This window comes from Panulirus ornatus, chromosome 30 (assembly GCF_036320965.1).
Source record: "Panulirus ornatus isolate Po-2019 chromosome 30, ASM3632096v1, whole genome shotgun sequence".
In the NCBI taxonomy this organism is placed as follows: Eukaryota; Metazoa; Arthropoda; class Malacostraca; order Decapoda; family Palinuridae; genus Panulirus; species Panulirus ornatus.
In genome coordinates, this window is record NC_092253.1 from 6,642,501 (window position 1) to 6,663,983 (window position 21,483).

The following is a 21,483-nucleotide window of genomic DNA, read 5'->3' on the forward strand; positions in this document are numbered from 1 at the left end:
AACCCGGCGACATAAAATGTTTAGGGCGTGTGACTCCCCTGCGTCTGCCTACTTTAGGAGGGAGAGGAACACTCTACCCCGACGTATAATCTAATGTCACCACAAAGAGTGAGGTGAGAAGATTTTCCAGGAGGAAGGGGGAGGAGAAAATGGGGCCACAGATCTATTACCTTGCCAAGTTACGAAGAGACATTGGCCGTAGGGAAATAGACAGACAGAGAGACAGAGAGAGGAGGGCAGGCTAACGAAAAGAAAGACAGACAGACAGATAGACAGACAGACAAACAGGCGAACTGAGAGAGAGAGACAGGCAGACGAAGAGACCTTGGCAGTAGGGAAATAGACAGACAGAGAGACAGAGAGAGACGGGCAGCCTGACCAAAAGAAAGATAGACAGACAGACAGACAAACAGGCGAACTGAGAAAGAGACAGGCAGACGAAGAGACCTTGGCAGTAGGGAAATAGACAGACAGAGAGACAGAGAGAGACGGGCAAGCTGACGAAAAGAAAGATAGACAGACAGACAGACAAACAAACAGGCGAACTGAGAGACAGACTGACAGACAGACTGGAGAAGGACTAGAGCCAAAGAGAACAATTTGGACAGACCAAGATACAGACACTGAGACGTTATCCTATCAACGACCACAGTAACCTTCGACCTTTCCGTCAGATGACGTGCTGGGAAATCAAAGCATTCGCTCGTCTTTATAAGACCCTGGGAAAACAGACACAAACACGTGAACAAAGTCAGCAGTGTGGCCTCGTTCCAGTGATCGCAGGGCCATGAACGCTTGTCTGGCTTGGCCGTAACGTTATAGCTGAGGAAGGAATTAAAAGAGAATTTACTCTATTTTCTTGTACCTCTTGCAGAGGGGGGGGGGGGTGAATGTCTGGCAATTATATTTTTTTGTGGCGATTATTTTTCGAAAATAGAAAGGTGTGAAATTATTTTTTTCTACTGGTAGCAGACTTAGTTGGATTCATGTGAAAACGTGGATATATATATATATATATATAGGTAGGTAGGTAGAGAGAGAGAGAGAGAGAGAGAGAGAGAGAGAGAGAGAGAGAGAGAGAGAGAGAGAGAGAGAGTAGAGAATCAGAGGAGGAATAAAGGGTTTGGCATTCATAGACATATTCAAACTCCATGTTGTGTACCTCCCTTGTATATATATAATAGGAAAACGTACTTCATTGCTTCAGAAATGGCTCCCGAATGGAATAATGTCCAAATTCACTGGACACTACGGAACTAGACGCACTGTGTCTTTTGTAACCCGGAAGAAAAGCTCTTAGTATTTTGCGATGAATACTACAACGCCTGAAATACACTGAATACGAAATCGTGAAAGAAAGACAAAGAAAGAAAGAAAGAAAGAAAGAAAGAAAGAAAGAAAGAAAGAAAGAAAGCTAAATGAAAGACTTGCAGGCATTGTACCGACATGCAACTGTTGCTTCTTTGAATGCCAAATGCAAATCAGCTTCTCTCGCTACCTCATTCAACGACAGATGTAAACTATTAGCTCCACCTGCTTCACTGAACGACACAGTCTGTCGCACTTGCCTCGCTCAACGACATGTCTAAGCAATCTGTTACTGCAGTTGCCTTGCTCAACGACATATCCAGACAATCTGTGCTCCATTTCCCCCTCACTCAACGACATATCCAAACATATCCGATCCAGTTGGCCCTCCCGCTTAACGACAAATCCAAACACGACAACTTTCATCTTCTGGGAGTAGCGAGTCGTCCTTCGCCTCCTTGTGTATACAACCAAAGCTCTCGAAGAACCTCCTGAAGAAGGTGTCGAGTCTCTTGCCTTACGGGTTATACCATCAGCCTGATCTGTTGCAGTAGGTAAGTGACAGATCACGCCTCCTCCTCCTCCTCCTCTTCCTCTCTCAGAGGACTGGGGACTTTAGGGTTGGCTAAGTCCTTAAGGCTTTGGTATTGTAAGACACTTGCCGATGCTTTCCGATACAGTATGTCAGTATGCAGTGCTCCTAGTACAATATAGCAGAATATCATTATCCTGGTGCAATATAGCAGTATATCAGTACCCTCGTACACAGTATAGCAGTATATCAACCTCCTGGGACAATATAGCAGAATGTCAACCTCCTGGTACAATATAGCGGTATATGAACCTCCTGGTACAACATAGCAGTATATGAACCTCCTGGTGCAATATAGCAGCATATCAGCCTCCTGGTACAATATAGGCTCGTGATACAGTATAGGAAAATATCAACCCCTGTTGCAATTTAGGGGCATATCTGCATCCTTTTACGATACTGCAATATATCCATACCCATGTATAATATGGCAGTATATCTACCGTGTGGATACAGTATATCAGAATATGGCAGTATATCTACCGTGTGGATACAGTATATCAGAATATCGACCTTTGAGTACAGTATAGTGTAAGAACATCCTCCCGTGCCCCATCAGTTCGAGGGAGAAGAACAGTGTATGATTTCACCCTTGCTGTCACCTCTACTACCTTTAAGCAGACCCACCGGAACATGCTCCCTTGCAGACCTGAATGTCTCCTTGTTTCCAGTGGAAGCGGGAGCCGCATGAACCCTTAATACTGTCAAAGGGTAACGACCTCTTCCCCCCTAGCGGCTTCGATCCTGTTAAAAAATCTCTCTTAAAAAAAAAAAGACAGCAGCTGAATCAACAGCTTTACCCCAGCTCCGGGATTACGTGCCATATCTACCAATATTGAGAGTTAAAGGACCCTACCTCTGCCCAGCGATCACGTCTCCCATTTTTGTACTGGGACTGATATTGCGACCACCACCTGTGCCATTCACCAGCTAACCTCGTCATACACCATCGGATCTTTTGTTATCTGTTATATTCCTTATATATATATATATATATATATATATATATATATATATATATATATATATATATATATATATATATCCTGCCTATCCTGCTCGAGTACCTCAAGAACATACCAAGATTTTAAAAGTTCTTCTTCAGCAGGAAATGTCTGTCAGTCTCTCGTTCTCTCTTCTCCATCCCAACATACCTTGAGGACACATTCCCTTCCATCCCTTTCCTATATTCCCTCCCATCCCATGTAAGTGAGGAGTAGGAGGTCCTCCTCTTTCTCCTCCTTCTCCTCCTCCTCCTCCTTCTTCTTGTTCTTCTTCTTGTTTTTCTCCTCCTCCTCCTCCTCCTTCTTGTTCTTGTTCTCCTCCTCCTCCTCCTCCTCCTTCTCCTCCTCCTCCTCCTCTCCTCCTCCTCCTCCTCCTCCTCCTCCTCCTATTCCTACCTACCTTGAGAGTGTACCTTGACGGGGAGCTGCAGCAAGGGGCGTGGTGCTCTTCCTTCCTCCACCTCTGTCACATACTCTTGTTGCGTGAATTCCACAGCGCCGCTCCCCACCAACTTAGTCACTGGAAGAAGAAGAAGAACAAAAATGGATAATAGATTTATCAAGATTTCAAGCTCTCTGGGAGAAATATCATATAACCTTATCTACACCAAATTTCCCTTGTTTGACTGGGAAAGAAAAGAATCTATAAACTATTTAAGACTAAAGATAATATTTGGGTTTCGTCAGTAGGTTTAGGAGGAGGAGGTGGAGGAAGGTCCACCGAAGGGTGGCTACTGATACTCATGGTGTTCTGACGTGGAGTCGACCCCCCCACGATCTCTTCATCCTAGTTGATTGTTGACACTAGACTATAGCCTCGAATCGAAGGCTGGGGGAGACTCGATAACCGATCGAGCTCGGAGGTCTGTGTCTGACGGGTTCTAAGGCTTCTTTCGCTGCGCTGGCGATTAGTCAAGAGTTTCACGATTGCAGCGGGTAGAGAGAGAGAGAGAGAGAGAGAGAGAGAGAGAGAGAGAGAGAGAGAGAGAGAGAGAGAGAGGACGTGCGTCTGCAATTCAAAACAACATCGCTACTCGTCGTGAACACGGGAGCTCATTGGTCAACCTTACGTAGTAAAGGAAGAAACGCTATATTGAAATGCTCTCTAAAACGCTTCTCGTTCAACCCTTCCCACCCTAAGGATGGCCGTGCATATCAGAGCAGCTTATATGCAAAGTTTGGCGACTTAAGTTCTGACAGACAGCGTGACTTAGTTGTCACCGTGGGAGAGAGAGAGAGAGAGAGAGAGAGAGAGAGAGAGAGAGAGAGAGAGAGAGAGAGAGAGAGAGAGAGAGAGAGAGGAAAAAACCCATCTCCAGGCAGTAGAATCCGCTTATTAATTCTTTCCCTTCAGGAAGTGCGGAGCAAAAGACTTTCAGTTTTCTCAAAAGGAGTTTCCAGAGGGCGTGACGCTTAGGGAGGAGGAGGAGGAGGAGGAGGAGGAGGAGGAGGGGGGAAAAGGTGGGGGTTGGTCGTCGTGCGCATCGACGTAAGCCGAACCAGGAGAAAGGGTCTTAGACGAGAGTGATGGACTGTGCATTCGTGTGAGGGACAACACAGTGCAATGAATACACGAGGAACGACTGTGTGGTGGCGGGAGGGAGTGAGTGAGTGAGGGAGTGAAGGAGGGAATTCTTGACTCAAGATTTAGCAGGGGAGGAGGTGTCGACCGTACTGATAATGATGTTGCCATAGCAATGCGATAAGATAGGCCACGTCATTCACACCTGTGCAAATCAGGGACAAAGCTGTGAACTTTTGTTCATTTACCTTTATACTCCTTCTTCCCCTTTAATTAACTCGCTGTAGTAAATTACATTAGGAAAAAATACATTTATATATATATATATACAGAGATTTGGCGACATCAACAAGTAAATACGCAAATACGCACACTCCAGTAACAATCCCCCCCCCCCCACACACACACATTGCTTATATGACAAACATTTTTTAAGGGAATTTACGCATTAATGATCCGATTTACTCTGCTTCTATAACAGCGAGTGGGGACAGGATTACAAGTGCTTGCTTGTGTTTCCTATATGGTCGCGATTTAAAACGAAATCATTTTATTCAGTTGCGCGTGTGACATTAATGCTTTTAATGGATAGACAAGTTCCATTTCCACTCAGGTTTGCTTTATTTCGAGAGGAAACCTAAATATGATACGGGGCCCTGAGTGAGAAGAGGAGGTGAGAGGGAAATGCTTTTTATATATACTTATGTATACATATATGTATAGAATGACGTAAATGTACAATTTTATGTATCTAGATTAGACTGAAAAGAAAAAATCTCTTTTCATACCTACTCAAAAACATGATTAACCAATCATGTGATGAATGCATATTTTGAGAATCAGTCATAATCACTGATAGATGAAAAGTAGATTTAAACACGTCTCTGTTAAATGCATGTTAGATATACGTAATGACCACCAAATAATCGCAAGTCCTCTTAGGTAATCATTGATACAGATAATGATAGTTGTATATAACACTAGACATATAAGAGTGTAAAAGTTATATAATTTGGATTAAAGTTTTCCCCTTTTTTTCTCTATATATAGATAGGCCATTATAAGAATTACCAATTCTATAGATTTCCTAAATGAATTCCCGTGTTTAAATTCCAGGCTGGCGGCAGCTGTTGAATCTGTGTTCTTTACACACACACACACACACACACACACACACACACACACACACACACACATACACACACACACACACACACACACACACACACACACACACACACACACATACATACACACACGTGTCATTAGGCGTCATCAGAGAAGGACACATGTGTCCCCAGGGGTCAAGTATTATAACCACCTTTATTACGCCTGTCCTTAAGGCCCTGTTCCCTATTTTTACACAGCTCGCTCCCTGAGCCTCATTTGCGTCGTACCCAACAGAGATTTTTTTTTTCTTTTTTTTTTTTTGTCCTATCATGAATTGTTTAACTCCTAATAAAATCTCTGTTGTTTCTTGAGAAAAAAAATATTTTTTTTAATGTTTTAGGGCCGTAATTGTTCAACTCGAGGAGGAGGAGGGGCTGTAAGTGTATCTTGAAGTCTCTCTCTCTCTCTCTCTCTCTCTCTCTCTCTCTCTCTCTCTCTCTCTCTCTCTCTCTCTGCCTGCCTGGTCAAAATCTGTAACTCATTGGTGCCAGCTGGTTCACCCACCAACTGTTGTCACCGCCACCTGTTTCATCTGCTGCATTCCTTGTTTCACCGCCACCTTGTTTCATCTCACCACCCCACAGCCACACCACCCCACAGCCACACCACCCCACAGCCACACCACCCCACAGGTAACCCCATCATGGACCATCGGGTATCCATTTATCACCATCATGTCTCCTGTTATCTGTCCCATCCCACTGCGTTTGCCCCTTGAGCTGTATTCTCCGAGCCTCCCTCACGGCATGGCTTGCCACGTCTCCCCTTCGCTAGCCATTACCGGTGACCGGGAGGGCAAGCGTCCGGCTCTGGGGGGGGGTCCTGGATCTCTCTCTCTCTCTCTCTCTCTCTCTCTCTCTCTCTCTCTCTCTCTCTCTCTCTCTCTCTCTCTTAGACCTCATGTTTTGAGCTCACAACACACGAAGGGGCCTCTAAAGTTGTAGTCTCCTGACCTGAGAGAGAGAGAGAGAGAGAGAGAGAGAGAGAGAGAGAGAGAGAGAGAGAGAGAGAGAGAGAGAGAGGAAAAAAGAAAAGCCATGTAAACGACGCGATCTTTTATTTAAAAGAAAAAAAGCACAACACGTACAAGGACACAATGCGTCAGGCCCACCAGAGTCTTAGGGAAAAAAATAGAAAAAAAGGGCTGGTGCCTTGGTAATGGGGTGGAAATATTGGCTATAAAAAGGAGATCTTTGGGCAGAATTATTTAGTCTATGGCGAAAAACAGCCAAAGAAAATTTACATACCTTAGGAAAAAAGGAGGAAGCTATAAACTGAATATAAGATATTCTATGATGGTTAATAGTAACACGAAAATTAGAATATTCATAAGATATTCTCTAATGGTTAACAATAGCACGAAGATTAGAATATATGTAAGATATTCTATAATGGTTAACAACAACACGAAGATTAGAATATATATAGGATATTCTATAATGATTAATAGTAACACGAAGATTAGAATATATATAAGATATTCTATAATGGTTAACAATAACACGAAGATTGAAATACATATATAGGATATTCTATAATGATATATAAATATATAATGATATATATATAAAGATATTCTATAATGGTTAGAATATTGCTTTACTGCTCTTCAGATGAAAGTTGAGAACGTAACTGTCTCAGAAAGATAAGTTGAACCCAACCTAAGATCCTAAACTCATCCGCTGCGTTCTTGTTTTCCGGATCAGAAAACATCTTATATGCGATATCTTTATCCCTGAATGCTAACTTCCTACCCCCTTGCATCCTTATGAGGCTCCTGCAGCTCTCAGGAAGCTGGCCACGCCCACCAGTCGGGACCACAGTTCCCATAAAGTGTTGTGGTGTATGTGTGTGTGTGTGTGTGTGTGTGTGTGTGTGTGTGTGTGTGTGTGTGTGCAGAGAGTGAGTAGGGCAGTTGAGGAGGGAGGTGCTGGGTGCCTGTATTGTAGCTGTATCGTGGGTATGAAGGGTCTTGAGTACGTGTTGAAAAGGTGTTTGAACCTGTATGTAGTGATGGGTGATGTATCCTTGAATATATATAAATATATATATATATATATATATATATATATATATATATATATATATACCATAAGGGCAGTGCAAACTTATATGATAGCAAATGTAAAAAAAAATCCCTAATAGTTTAAGATTAGCGCTCGATAATAATAGAAAACACATAGATTAAACCTCTTAAAGATATGTCACATCTAAGGTATTTAACATACACAATATTGAATATCGACCGATGATTTCAACATATCTGACAATATTCGCTATAGCATGACTATAGAATAAAAATCTTTGGAAAGGAAAATGCTCAAGGGTTTTGAATTGCCTCGTCAATAGAGGTTAAATTGATTTTGATCGTCCTGGCTATTCACACACATTTAGATTTATCGAGTATCTTCGTTTATATATACCTCTCGGCAGCTATGAATCTATATATATATATATATATATATATATATATATATATATATATATATATATATATATATATATATACATATTTATATATATTCCTAAGACTCCACGGGGAAAATTTTCCCCGTGGACTCTTGATCACGCGCAAAATTGTGATCCTTTCCAATATACACACACACACACACACACATATATATATATATATATATATATATATATATATATATATATATATATATATATATATATATATATATATATATATTTGTGTGTGTGTGTGTGTGTGTGTGCTATCAACACAGTATATTCATAGAGATGCCTTAAGGGTTAATTGCGATGATTTTGGTGATATATGAAACTCAGAAATATTTTCGTTTTTTTTTCTGATTTTGGAAAGAACAACTACGTTTTGTTAACTTATGTCTAGTTTTATTCATGGTGATTTTGTGCTTTCATAATCATATTATCTCCTTAAAGTTAAGATGATCTATTATTTTTCTTATTGCACTAGTGTTTGGTTAGGGATGGATGCGGTGTGGGTGATCTCTCTCTCTCTCTCTCTCTCTCTCTCTCTCTCTCTCTCTCTCTCTCTCTCTCTCTCTCTCTCTCTCCCTCCCTCTCCCTCCCTCCCTCCCTCTCTCTCTCTCTCTCTCTCTCTCTCTCTCTCTCTCTCTCTCTCTCTCTCTCCCTCCCTCCCTCCCTCCCTCTCTCTCTCTCTCTCTCTCTCTCTCTCTCTCTCTCTCTCTCTCTCTCTCTCTCTCTCACACACACAGTCGACGTGTATCCCCATGAACAAGCTCTGGCAATTGTTATTAACCCAATAGTTCTCAAGGGAACAACACTGTTTGACTGTATCTCGTGCAACAAACGACGTTACCCGTGAATCACGCGGGCCAGGGTTCGAATCCCGAACATGGCCAACCTAGCTGTTCTTCCTCTCCCTTATGGGACGGTCGATAAATGGGTTGCTGCTGTAAGCTAGGATATATATATATATATATATATATATATATATATATATATATATATATATATATATATATATATATATATATATTTCTCTATTTTTCTTTTGTTGTATTTTTCAACCTTTACCTGTGTTTTTTCCAACCCATTCCATTTTTTTCCACTTCAGTCATTCTAACTACTTGGTTTCCGCTTTTTTCTCTTTTTTTTTTTTCAGAATTCATTGCCCAGCTCACCATGTTCCATACGTCACTGTCGACGGAGGCTTACTATCAAAATTGTATTTCCTCATGTCCATGTGGTACAAAGAAATCCTTTAGAATGGGACGTTACTTGTATATATATATATATATATATATATATATATATATATATATATATATATATATATATATATATATATATGTGTGTGTGTGTGTGTGTGTGTGTGTGTGTGTGTGTGTGTGTGTGTGTGTGTGTGTGTGTTTACTGTATTTCCTCAGACTTTTTCTTATTCTTATCTTACTTCTTCCTCCTTTCAAAAAAAGAAAAATATATTCCCCCGATATTCAAATTTCCCCAGCGATTTTCACGCATTTTTCCCTCCTCTGTTATAACATTCCAATTCCCCTCTACTCTGCATATACTCAATGTTTCATTTTCTTTTTCTATCCTCATTCTCAATTCCGCTTGCGTATGGAAAATCATTTCAACATTTAACTTTCTCTCTCTCTCTTCCACTATCCCTTTCATTTTCACATTCACCAAGCTCATATTCATCAGGAATTTATAACAGCATTTCTATCCCCTTTTTCTCATTGTCTTCTTATCATTTTCTCAAATAACTCTGCCAGAAAGAGCGGTAGATAACAAAGTTATACAAGAAAGTCTTTTCTTAAAATCACTCGTAAATTGGGCTACATATTCCCATAGTCTACTCGCATGCCACATGTAGAAGACATTCATAAATTCCCCTCCGTTTCCAAGTTGCCTCTTTATCTTGTGAGTCTCCTCAGTGCTCTTTTATCATAACTTCAGTCCTTCATATTGAGTGGAAGGGCTTCCCTCATATTTACATATATGCACTATATACATATTTCTGCTATACTCCCATGACACACGATTTGCCACTGTTGGTAAAGCGTATTATCAAATGTGTGGTATTCGTGTTACTGAAGTCTCCATCCATACTGCTCTTACCGTATTTCCTTCTCTGATAACGACCTTCCTTTGTTTTCAATATTCTCTCGTCCACTTCAGATATATTGCACATAATGAATCCACCCCAGAAATTATTGCTGTTTCCCAGATTCTCCTTTGCCCTGAAATATGGGAACCATTATTGTTTTACCACAAAGTCTCGATGGTAAAGTCGCCACCCATAAATCACGTGGGTCCGCGTTCGAGTCACTTGGCCCTGGTTGCTGACTCAGAGCCAACCCAGCTGTTTATCTTGAGTGCTGACCGATAAATGGAATAGCAGAGTAAGCTTATATATATATATATATATATATATATATATATATATATATATATATATATATATATATATATATATATATATATATATATTTAGATTCTTCACCCCGTAATTCCAGATTTTCCGGCGGTGAGCGTCTATGCGCCAGCCCTACCCTTTTGGCAAAATGGTAGGAGCAATAGATAGAAGGTTGTAGGTAGGAACATTAGACAGGAGGAGTAGATAGACGTAATGGATAGGTGCATTTTAGGAGATAGGATTAGCTAGTAGTAGATGGCTGGAACATTGGATAATAGTAGTGAGTTGGAAGGTGAGTGAGGTAGGAACCGCTTGAAACACGACGCTAGATTTGCCCTCGGCCACTGGCCTGTAAAAGGGTGATTCACTAGGTGGAATAAGAAGTGGCACTGGAGGATCACCAGTTGAGGGAGTAGTTCCCGAGGAGGAGCGTGTGTCAGGGATATAGATAGTTGGATAAAGAGATAGATAGATAGATAGATAGATAGATAGACTTAAAGCCTCAAGGCTTGCACTCCAATCAGGAGCGGGGAAATGGTGAACTGCTTTAGAGTAAGATGCTCTTCGATGAGACTATACTCCTTTACGTCCATTGGCGATAACGCTGCCTCGCCGAAGGCGACATTTTACTTTCCGTTTGTGCCCAACCCACTCCCAAATTTCTTCAACTCCCAAAACTTTTCTTTCCAGTCGACAACAGTCAGTGCAGACTGCAGTAACTTTATCTCCAACCATCATGTGTGTAACAGTTGATCGGACCAGCCTCAAGGGGAGGATGAACACCTGGGATGGGATTGGGTCAACTGCCGCGCCCAGGATTCGAACCCATGCGGGCCAGACCATTGGGTTAGCCCATGCAGACTCATGGTCAGTAACGCTAATCATGACACGACGAAGGCTCGTGTGTGTGTGTGTGTGTCTGTACGTGATATTCATATTAGCGCCTTATTATGTATGTTACACAAAGATCACTTGATTCTCTCGGGCTTCGCTTCTGTTTTAAATACAGATTCTGCCAGAGCGAAGCCTTCCTGAGCATGAGTTAATATCGGGCTTCATCACTCGTACTAAAAAAAAAAAAAGAAAAAAGAAATCTAAAATTCAATACGTTTGCAGTTAACAGGACCAATGTAATTGCCTCGTCAGGTTAACAATATTTTGTGTGCTTTGACGTTAACCAATGTCTATTAATTTTTTTTTTTTCTAATAAAAAAAGTTTTCAAAGAATAGCTGAACCAACGGGGGTAATTACAAGCATTAATTACGGATTTAATGATCGCTTTCCGTGCTTGATATGGTTTTCCACATAGTTCATTGTAATTAACTCTATAATCTTTTTTTTTTAGCAGGACTAAGCTAAGTGTTGGATCATACAGAAATGAGTGTAGTATATATGTATATATATATATATATATATATATATATATATATATATATATATATATATATATATATGTATATTTTTTCAAACTATTCGCCATTTCCCGCGTTAGCGAGGTGGTAGCGCTAAGAACAGAGGACTGGGCCTTTGAGGGAATATCCTCACCTGGCCCCCTTGTCTGTTCCTTCTTTTGGAAAATTAAAAAAAAAAAAAACGAGATGGGAAGATTTCCAGCCCCCCGCTCCCTTCCCTTTTAGTCGCCTTCTACAACACGCAGGGAATACGTGGGAAGTATTCTTTCTCCCCTATCCCAGGGATATATATATATATATATATATATATATATATATATATATATATATATATATAGTCGTGTAAGTACGCAGAATATTTTCTTTAATACACTGTTTGTTAAAGACTGTTGCATATTTAACACTCACCAGCTTTCTGTTGGTTTTTTCAATTTTTCCTTACACACGTTTTCCTTCATTAGATAAAGTGTGATTTAAATTTATATTCATTTCTCTCTCTCTCTCTCTCTCTCTCTCTCTCTCTCTCTCTCTCTCTCTCTCTCTCTCTCTCTCTCTCTCTCTCTCTCTCTCTCTCTCTCTGGATAACTTTATCATTAGGACTGCGTGCTTCGAGCCTTCGGCTTCGATGATTTATTCAGTCTCGAACATGAACTGTCTTGGGACACATCTGCTCCGAGCTCTCTTATCTCGAGTCGAGCAGTAAAAGTTCAGGCAGGAATTGGACTCTTATAATAATCGAAGCTTTTCTGAGCCTTTCTGTATCGTGAAAAGTTTCGGGAAATTCTAATATGAAGCTGTATCGAAGCCTTGTGTTTCAACACTGAGAATAGAAGCAAAACCTCGACCAAGAAAGAGTATTTGGGGCTTCGAACTTCAGGCGTGTCTCAGATCTGTTCTGTATTCATTACAATTGCTTGTAAAATCAAACCAACAAATAACATCTCTGAAAACAAACAGACATTCTCAGCCAGCTGTTGTATGATGTATATAACACGGGGTTATCCTCAACCAGCTGTTGTATGATGTATATAACACGGGGTTATCCTCAACCAGCTGTTGTATGATGTATATAACACGGGGTTAACCTCACCCAGCTGTTGTATGATGTATATAACACGGGGTTATCCTCAACCAGCTGTTGTATGATTATATAAATCACGGGGTGATTCTCACCCAGCTGTTCTTTGATGTATATAGCACGGGGCTGTCCTGAGCCACCTGTTCTATATTGCACAGAGTTATCCTCAGCCAACTGTTCTATAATGTATATAACATGATGTCATTGACATGAGGTTGTGTTCGATGTGTCTTTGTGATGGTAAAGGTTATGTGCGTGCTCGGGTATTGACAAAGAAAGCCCTATGAGAGACAAGCCCTTTTAAGTCTTCCAATCAAACGAATTAAGTAGGTTTGCCCCAGTCACTACAGACGTCCAGTCAGCATGTGAGGTGGGTCTGGTACGCTCGTCGTACTAATTAGAGGTTTTAATTGCTGGGTCTCTGGATCATAATGTTGTTATGTCGGTGTGGTAAGAAACGATGATGGGTTGGTTGGTTGTGTTGGCTTTAGGATTCTGAACTGCCAAGGGCCGAGGATGGGAAGAATTAGAAGGGAAAAAATATCTGTTAAAACAATAAAGAGATAGATATGAGTTGATAGATATATTGACCTTCTCCCTCATAGATAGATACTGATAGATATATTGATGTCTCTCCCATAAACAGAAACTGATAAGATACATTGATGTCTATACCTAGAGTTGTTTGAAGAATTCAGTGATGCTGATTCAGTAGCAAAATACGAATAGATAAGTGACTGTTGGATACACGTCGGTTAGTGACGACTAGATACATAGATAACTGATTGGTTAAATGACTGTTAAGGGGTTGTGGACTGTTGACTGCTGGATTCGAATGGAAGGTAGATGAGGAAACATGATTCCTACTGTTTGTTTCTGTGTTGTTATTGTATCTCTGTTTATTATACTTTTGCCCAACATACTGAGAGATAAATACGAATTACTGGGAGGGATTGACTAAATGGTTTGTATATATATTTATATATATATATATATATATATATATATATATATATATATATATATATATATATATATATATATATATATATATATATACACACACACACACACACACACACCCGGACGTAAGACTGACCCATACGACACACAGACGTAAGACTGACCCATACGACACAGACGTAAGACACCCTTACGACACCCAGATGTAAGATTCTCCCTTACGACACCGAGACGTCAGACTCACACTCGTACGTCAGTACGTCACACCAGACGTAAGCCAACGAGAAAACCCCGAACATCAGCAGTTAAGACTGAGCCGCAACGGTGGGGAAAATCTGGCTAAGGCACCAGCCACCACCACCACCATCCCTCCCTCTCTCCCTCCCTCCCTCCTTCTTCCCTTCGCCACGAAGAAGCAAAAAAAAAAAAAGAAAGATTTTTACATCTGCAGTGAAAAACTGTCGTGGGTGTGAGGGGAAAGCCGGCATCAAAAGCCAGAGAGGAGGCTTTTGATTACTTGAAGGCATCTGTTCATTCCTCCCACCCCACTCCCCACCTCCCGTTCATCCCGCCCCCCTTCAACCGTAGGATACGAAGGATGACGTGAGACAAACATGACATTCAGGGACGTGGAAGACAACTCACATGATAACAGCCATTTCCCGCGTTAGCGAGGTAGCGTTAAGAACAGAGGACTGGGCCTTTGAGGGAATATCCTCACCTGGCCCCCTTCTCTGTTCCTTCGTTTGGAAAGTTAAAAAAAAAACTGAGTGGGGAGGATTTCCAGCTCCCCGCTCCCTCCCCTTATAGTCGCCTTCTACGACATGCAGGGAATACATGGGAAGTATTCTTTCTCCCTATCCTGTTATATTTCTCTCTTGTGTCTCCCCTGATGATGTGATTATTACCCGAAAGTACACTTGGGAACTTTTCGTGTTTCATTTTCCCCGTGGACTCATAGGAATATATATCTATCTATCTATCTATCTATCTATCTATATATATATATATATATATATATATATATATATATATATATATATATATATATATATATATATATTATCCCTGGGGATAGGGGAGAAAGAATACTTCCCACGTATTCCCTGCGTGTCGTAAAAGGCGACTAAAAGGGAAGGGAGCGGGGGGCTGGAAATCCTCCCCTCTCGTTTTTTTTTTTTTTTTTTTTTTTTTTTTTCTTTTTTTTAATTTTCCAAAAGAGGGAACAGAGAAGAGGGCCAGGTGAGGATATTTCCTCAAAGGCCCAGTCCTCTGTTCTTAACGCTACCTCGCTGTCGCGGGAAATGGCGGATAGTATGAAAAAAAAAAAAAAATATATATATATATATATATATATATATATATATATATATATTTATATATATCATACAAACCTCCAACAGCCAGGATCGAACCTGGGACCCCTGTGCAAGAGGCAGGCATGCTAACCGCTAGGCTATGGGACTGTATAATAGGAAACAACTATTCGAAATACTGAGTACTCGAATACCCTTCGACTCACAATGGTGAGCAACGGGGTCTATACTGGTTGTTTCCGAACAGACGCACATAGCCAGCTGATAGCGTTTTACCAAACCTAACTGTACATCGCCTCTTGTACAGGGGTCCCAGGTTCGATCCTGGCTGTTGGAGGTTTGTATGTTCTATGAAGGTGCGCGTTCATATGCACTTTATTCGTATATATATATATATATATATATATATATATATATATATATATATATATATATATATATATATATATATAGATAGATAGATAGATAGATAGATAGATAGATATATCATACAGGATCTCTCACGCTAAAGTCCTAAGAGCTGGATGCTTTCAATACTCCTCATGCAAAACTGCTTCCATGTTAGTCGCGAGCAGGACGATGTTTTTGTCTTTTTTTTTCGTTTTCCATTTCCTTTGCAAGGATGAAAACCAGGTAGGATTTGCTAAAGTAAAATGCAGGGCAGCTTTCTCGCCTGGATCAGTTCTGATACGACCCGAGAGAAAAACGTAGGCACCACCACTTTTGATGTGAGGAGAACCAAGGCGTGTGTGTTTGTTTGTGCGTGTGTGTGTGTGTGTGTGTGTGTGTGTGTGTGTGTGTGTGTGTGTGTGTGTGTGTGAAATAATGCTCACTAACAACCATGAGAATCAGTCAATAGTTTCATCTAATTATTCATATGTATATCTGATCTGTTTCTCTATCTATCTATCTATCTATCTATCTATCTATCTATCTATCTATTATATATATATATATATATATATATATATATATATATAGAAGCAGTGAAAAGTTTTTATCGAGGATGTAAGGCATGTGTACGTGTAGGAAGAGAGGAAAGTGATTGGTTCTCAGTGAATGTAGGTTTGCGGCAGGGGTGTGTGATGTCTCCATGGTTGTTTAATTTGTTTATGGATGGGGTTGTTAGGGAGGTAAATGCAAGAGTTTTGGAAAGAGGGGCAAGTATGAAGTCTGTTGGGGATGAGAGAGCTTGGGAAGTGAGTCAGTTGTTGTTCGCTGATGATACAGCGCTGGTGGCGGATTCATGTGAGAAACTGCAGAAGCTGGTGACGGAGTTTGGTAAAGTGTGTGGAAGAAGAAAGTTAAGAGTAAATGTCAATAAGAGCAAGGTTATTAGGTACAGTAGGGTTGAGGGTCAAGTCAATTGGGAGGTGAGTTTGAATGGTGAGAGGCTGGAGGAAGTGAAGTGTTTTAGATATCTGGGAGTGGATCTGTCAGCGGATGGAACCATGGAAGCGGAAGTGGATCATAGGGTGGGGGAGGGGGCGAAAATTTTGGGAGCCTTGAAAAATGTGTGGAAGTCGAGAACATTATCCCGGAAAGCAAAAATGGGTATGTTTGAAGGAATAGTAGTTCCAACAATGTTGTATGGTTGCGAGGCGTGGGCTATGGATAGAGTTGTGCGTAGGAGGATGGATGTGCTGGAAATGAGATGTTTGAGGACAATGTGTGGTGTGAGGTGGTTTGATCGAGTAAGTAACGTAAGGGTAAGAGAGATGTGTGGAAATAAAAAGAGCGTGGTTGAGAGAGCAGAAGAGGGTGTTTTGAAGTGGTTTGGGCACATGGAGAGAATGAGTGAGGAAAGATTGACCAAGAGGATATATGTGTCGGAGGTGGAGGGAACGAGGAGAAGAGGGAGACCAAATTGGAGGTGGAAAGATGGAGTGAAAAGGATTTTGTGTGATCGGGGCCTGAACATGCAGGAGGGTGAAAGGAGGGCAAGGAATAGAGTGAATTGGAGCGATGTGGTATACAGGGGTTGACGTGCTGTCAGTGGATTGAATCAAGGCATGTGAAGCGTCTGGGGTAAACCATGGAAAGCTGTGTAGGTATGAATATTTGCGTGTGTGGACGTGTGTATGTACATGTGTAGGGGGGGGGGGGGTTGGGCCATTTCTTTCGTCTGTTTCCTTGCGCTACCTCGCAAACGCGGGAGACAGCGACAAAGTATAAAAAAAAAAAAAAAAAAAAAAAAAAAAAAAAAAAAAAAAAAAAATATATATATATATATATATATATATATATATATATATATATATATATATATATGTATATATTTCTCAGCATACTTCATCGGGCTGGACCCATTTTGCCTTCTGCTGGTCCTGCAGAAACTTGGGCACATCTGTGGAGGGAATGGCAAATTTTTCAGCATTGTGAGGGAGACTTGGGCAAGGGCGCTTGACCCATGCGATAGGAATATTGAGTCCTTTTAACCTCTTTCCCTCCCTGTGAGGACGTGAAGAGTTCCTGAGGGGGGAGAGAGAGAGAGAGAGAGAGAGAGAGAGAGAGAGAGAGAGAGAGAGAGAGAGAGAGAGAGAGAGAGAGAGGAGGGAAGGAGTTTGAGCAAAGAACTGTTATATATACAAGGTCAATAGACGAAGAAACACAGATGTAATTACTCTTTCCCCGTAACACTAAGTAATCATATATCGTAATCACAGGAAGAGATGCACAGACATATGACAAAAAAAAAAAAGACAACGAAGAAAACAGAGAGAAGGACCTCCCAGAGGTATAAAACTAAACTGGATGCGACACAGAAAGCGAGACAGAAAAGACAGAAGCAGAGTCTGTGAGAGGGGCGAGCTCAAAGGTACTTCCCTCCTCCTTCCCTCCTCCTCCGGCAAGATCAGAGGCGCAGGGAGCTGTTAGAGGCAGCAGGAGGCAAGCAATTTCAGCAAGGGTGCAGTAGCCATCATCCCTCACCCCTGCCTCACCGTGAGGAGCAAGGAGGGTGTGGGGGGTAGAGGGGGGGGGACAAAACAGGAGGCGTGACCTCTTCAAGGTGGTGCAGTGTGGGGGGGGGGGGGAGTTGATCACCCCCTCCTTCCTTCCTCATTCCTTGTCTCACTGTGAGGGTCAGTGAAAAGAAAAATGAGACCGTAGTATGGTGCAGTGGTAGTCACCTCCTCCTTCCCTTCCCTCATCCCTCATCCCTGCCTTCATGCCTCACTGTCTATTGCCTCACAAAGGCTGCTCTCCTTGTGAACTTGTCTCTGCTGCATATAGCGACCGGCAGAGCGGGAAATGTCTGAAAATAATGCAGTGATGTGCGGGGGATGGACTGGTCACGGGGTACGATGTGCTTTCGGACAAGTTTTATGACTCTCTCTCTCTCTCTCTCTCTCTCTCTCTCTCTCTCTCTCTCTCTCTCTCTCTCTCTCTCTCTCTCTCTCTCTCTCTCCCTCCCGGTGTGCTTTAAGTGCTGTGCGAGCAAACAGAGACGCCACACGCTCTGTCACATAACTAATTACATATGTTTGAGTTTTAGCCGGTCAGACGGAACTGCAAATGGGGGGGTCAAAAGTATTCGGCAGAGAGCAGAATATTGAGGATCCTTCTAATATTAACATCGAAGAATATTCATACATGTTGACGATCACCTGAGTGTTAGAATATGTAAGGTGTTCTTTGTTAAAAGTAAAACAGTAGGAAAGGTGTATGTTGATAATGTAAAGCTCTCCTCGCCTTAGCTGTGTGCTGTGTGTGTCCCTGCCACTAAGGTATTGGACTGGAGGCACGTATCTTGGCTTCCTATGGTTTCTGTGTTGGGAGCAACGACACGAGGATTAACCGTTATTTTCTCTCCCTCTTTTCCTCATTGATGTTGTGGATTTCTCCTTCCTTTCCTTTTCCCCTCCCCCTCATCTTGTAACCTTCTTGCCATTACGGGTCTGTTCTGTAACCATTTCCAGAGCCGTAATTAATTTCTTCGTACTCGTTTTCTCGCTCGTTCTACCCTTGTCGTGTCGGTCGCCACAGCTAACCACAACCACGACCACCACAATCGCTATCATCGCTACCACAACTATCACCATTAGAACTACCGTAACGACCACCACTACCACCACAACTACCACTACCACCACCACCACTACCACCACAACTACCACTACCACCACCACAACTACCACTACCACCACCACAACTACCACTACCACCACCACCACTACCACCACCACTGCCACCACCACCACTACCACCACCACTACCACCACCACTACCACCACCACTGCCACCACCACCACTACCACCACCACTGCCACCACCACCACTACCACCACCACTGCCACCACCACCACTACCACCACCACTACCACCACCACTGCCACCACCACCACTACCACCACCACTACCACCACAACTACCACCACCACCACCACTACCACCACCATGATAAGTAATAATTTCCACTAAAGGTCAATGAAGCAAATTCCTGGCCTAGCGGATTATACACCATTATACACTTCAGTGGCTGTCCAACATGCATAATTCCTGGGAAAAAATATTGGCTATGTAAATTAATTCATTCATGTGGTGGGAGGAGGGGGAGGTGGTGGAGGTCAGCCTGGTGGTGGTGGTGGTGGATGCTTAGAGGGCAGGACTGGGGAGAGACAGTGGAAGAGGGATGGGGTGGAAGAGCAAAGAGATAATATAGATAGATAGATAGATAAATAGATTGATAGATGATAGATGGATAGATAAATATATATAGGTAGATAGATAAATGAATAGATAGATAGATAAATGAATAGATAGATAGGTGGATAGATAGACAGATAGATAGATGGTAGATAGATAGATAGATAGATAGATAGATAGATAAGTAGATAGAGAACCAACCCCCTCAAAAAAGGAGCCCATCTTACCCTCCTTCCACGTACGAGGCGCAGTCCCGAAGCTGCAGGAGTCGTGTTAAAGGCGTCGTGGCTATGCATTCCCAACTCACTAAATCTGTATATTTTTTTTTCACCCAATAAGGATTAGATTTCTTCGTTCCTGCCCGGTGAGTGACTAGATAAGGTAGTCAAGAAGGGTTAGATGCTATTCAGGAAGCCGGAACAAGAGAACAACGGGGGAAAAAAAAAGAATGTTCAAGGTTTTATGAAAGAACGATGAAGAACAGCGAGGTTTAGGAGCGAAGAACGAGTCAATAACACTCGAGAAAGATGAAACACAAGTTGAGAACAACTCAACTCCCAGATTAACTGATAACAAAGAGACCAAGACCACAGAACCATCACCCGACACCGAAGAAAAGGAGAGGTCAAGAAAATGATAAGAATTCAGCATCTCACAATATGAAGACTTGGGCCTAATCTTGAAACTGGGAGTGTGTGATCAGCTGGGATGATTTCCGGTGATCCTATTCCCTCCAGCTTTGTTGGAGTTCAACAGCTGACATTAGGAAGACTTAACCCATTCTTGGTTATCAGACTGTGAGAGTAATGAGACTCGTTCTTGGGATACACGCCCTCATCATCCTTTTGTTCACCCGCTTCTACGAGCCCCTTTTGGAAAGACGACGCCTTTCCATACCTCCTTATATAGCGTGCTTCTCCTCGGCTCATGGTACGAATGGTGTAATCTAGGACCCCCACACAGGGCGTCGGAGTAAACAACGCTGAATGAGCAAAAGAGGTCCCCAATATCAGCCAAGATCTGGTGGGTCCTTATTAAGGACATGTTCACGTATCCGTCTGGTTCTCTATGTGTCAGGGAATAACACCAGTCTCCCCCACTGACTCACTGTGAGGGAGAGTCTCCAAACCTCAACCTACGTAGAATTAAGTATAGCTCCCCAACCTACGAGGTGACTTTAGAAGAAAAAAAAAGAAATAAAAGATGGTGAAAGGGAATAAATGAGGGTGTTGGTGGGGGAAGGGAGGGGAAGGGGAGGGGATCAAGAGCGAGTGTGTGGGAGGGCAACAAAAGACAAGAAAGACATATTCATAAATACTCCCTTGACGAGGCAGTTGAGAGAGGATTTGGACAGAGGTTATGTTGCGATGAAGGAGGCAACGTTGTGGCTGAGGGGGAGGGGGGTGAACAGTCCCTCCATTTTCTTCTCGGTTGTTTTCAGTTCACCCGCCACCTGAAGGACGAAGGGAAAACAGGCGTTCCTTCCTTCTTCCCTCACAACACCAAGTTTAGAGGGGGGAAAAAAAAGGAAGAAAAGCTTGCCTCTGATCTGTATCCCAAATAACATCAAACTCGTTGTGTTGTGAAAGTGTCTTAGTTT

General features: G+C 42.0%; 1 protein-coding gene across 1 annotated transcript in view; it reads right to left on the reverse strand.

The window, feature by feature from the left end:
* LOC139758253 (putative neural-cadherin 2) overlaps positions 1-21,483 on the reverse strand; it is a 125,082-nt gene that overhangs the window by 76,771 nt on the left and 26,828 nt on the right. Inside the window, exon 2 of the mRNA XM_071679463.1 lies at positions 3,305-3,424. Coding sequence (XP_071535564.1) covers positions 3,305-3,424 — 120 coding nt within the window. The remainder of the gene's footprint in view (positions 1-3,304; positions 3,425-21,483) is intronic.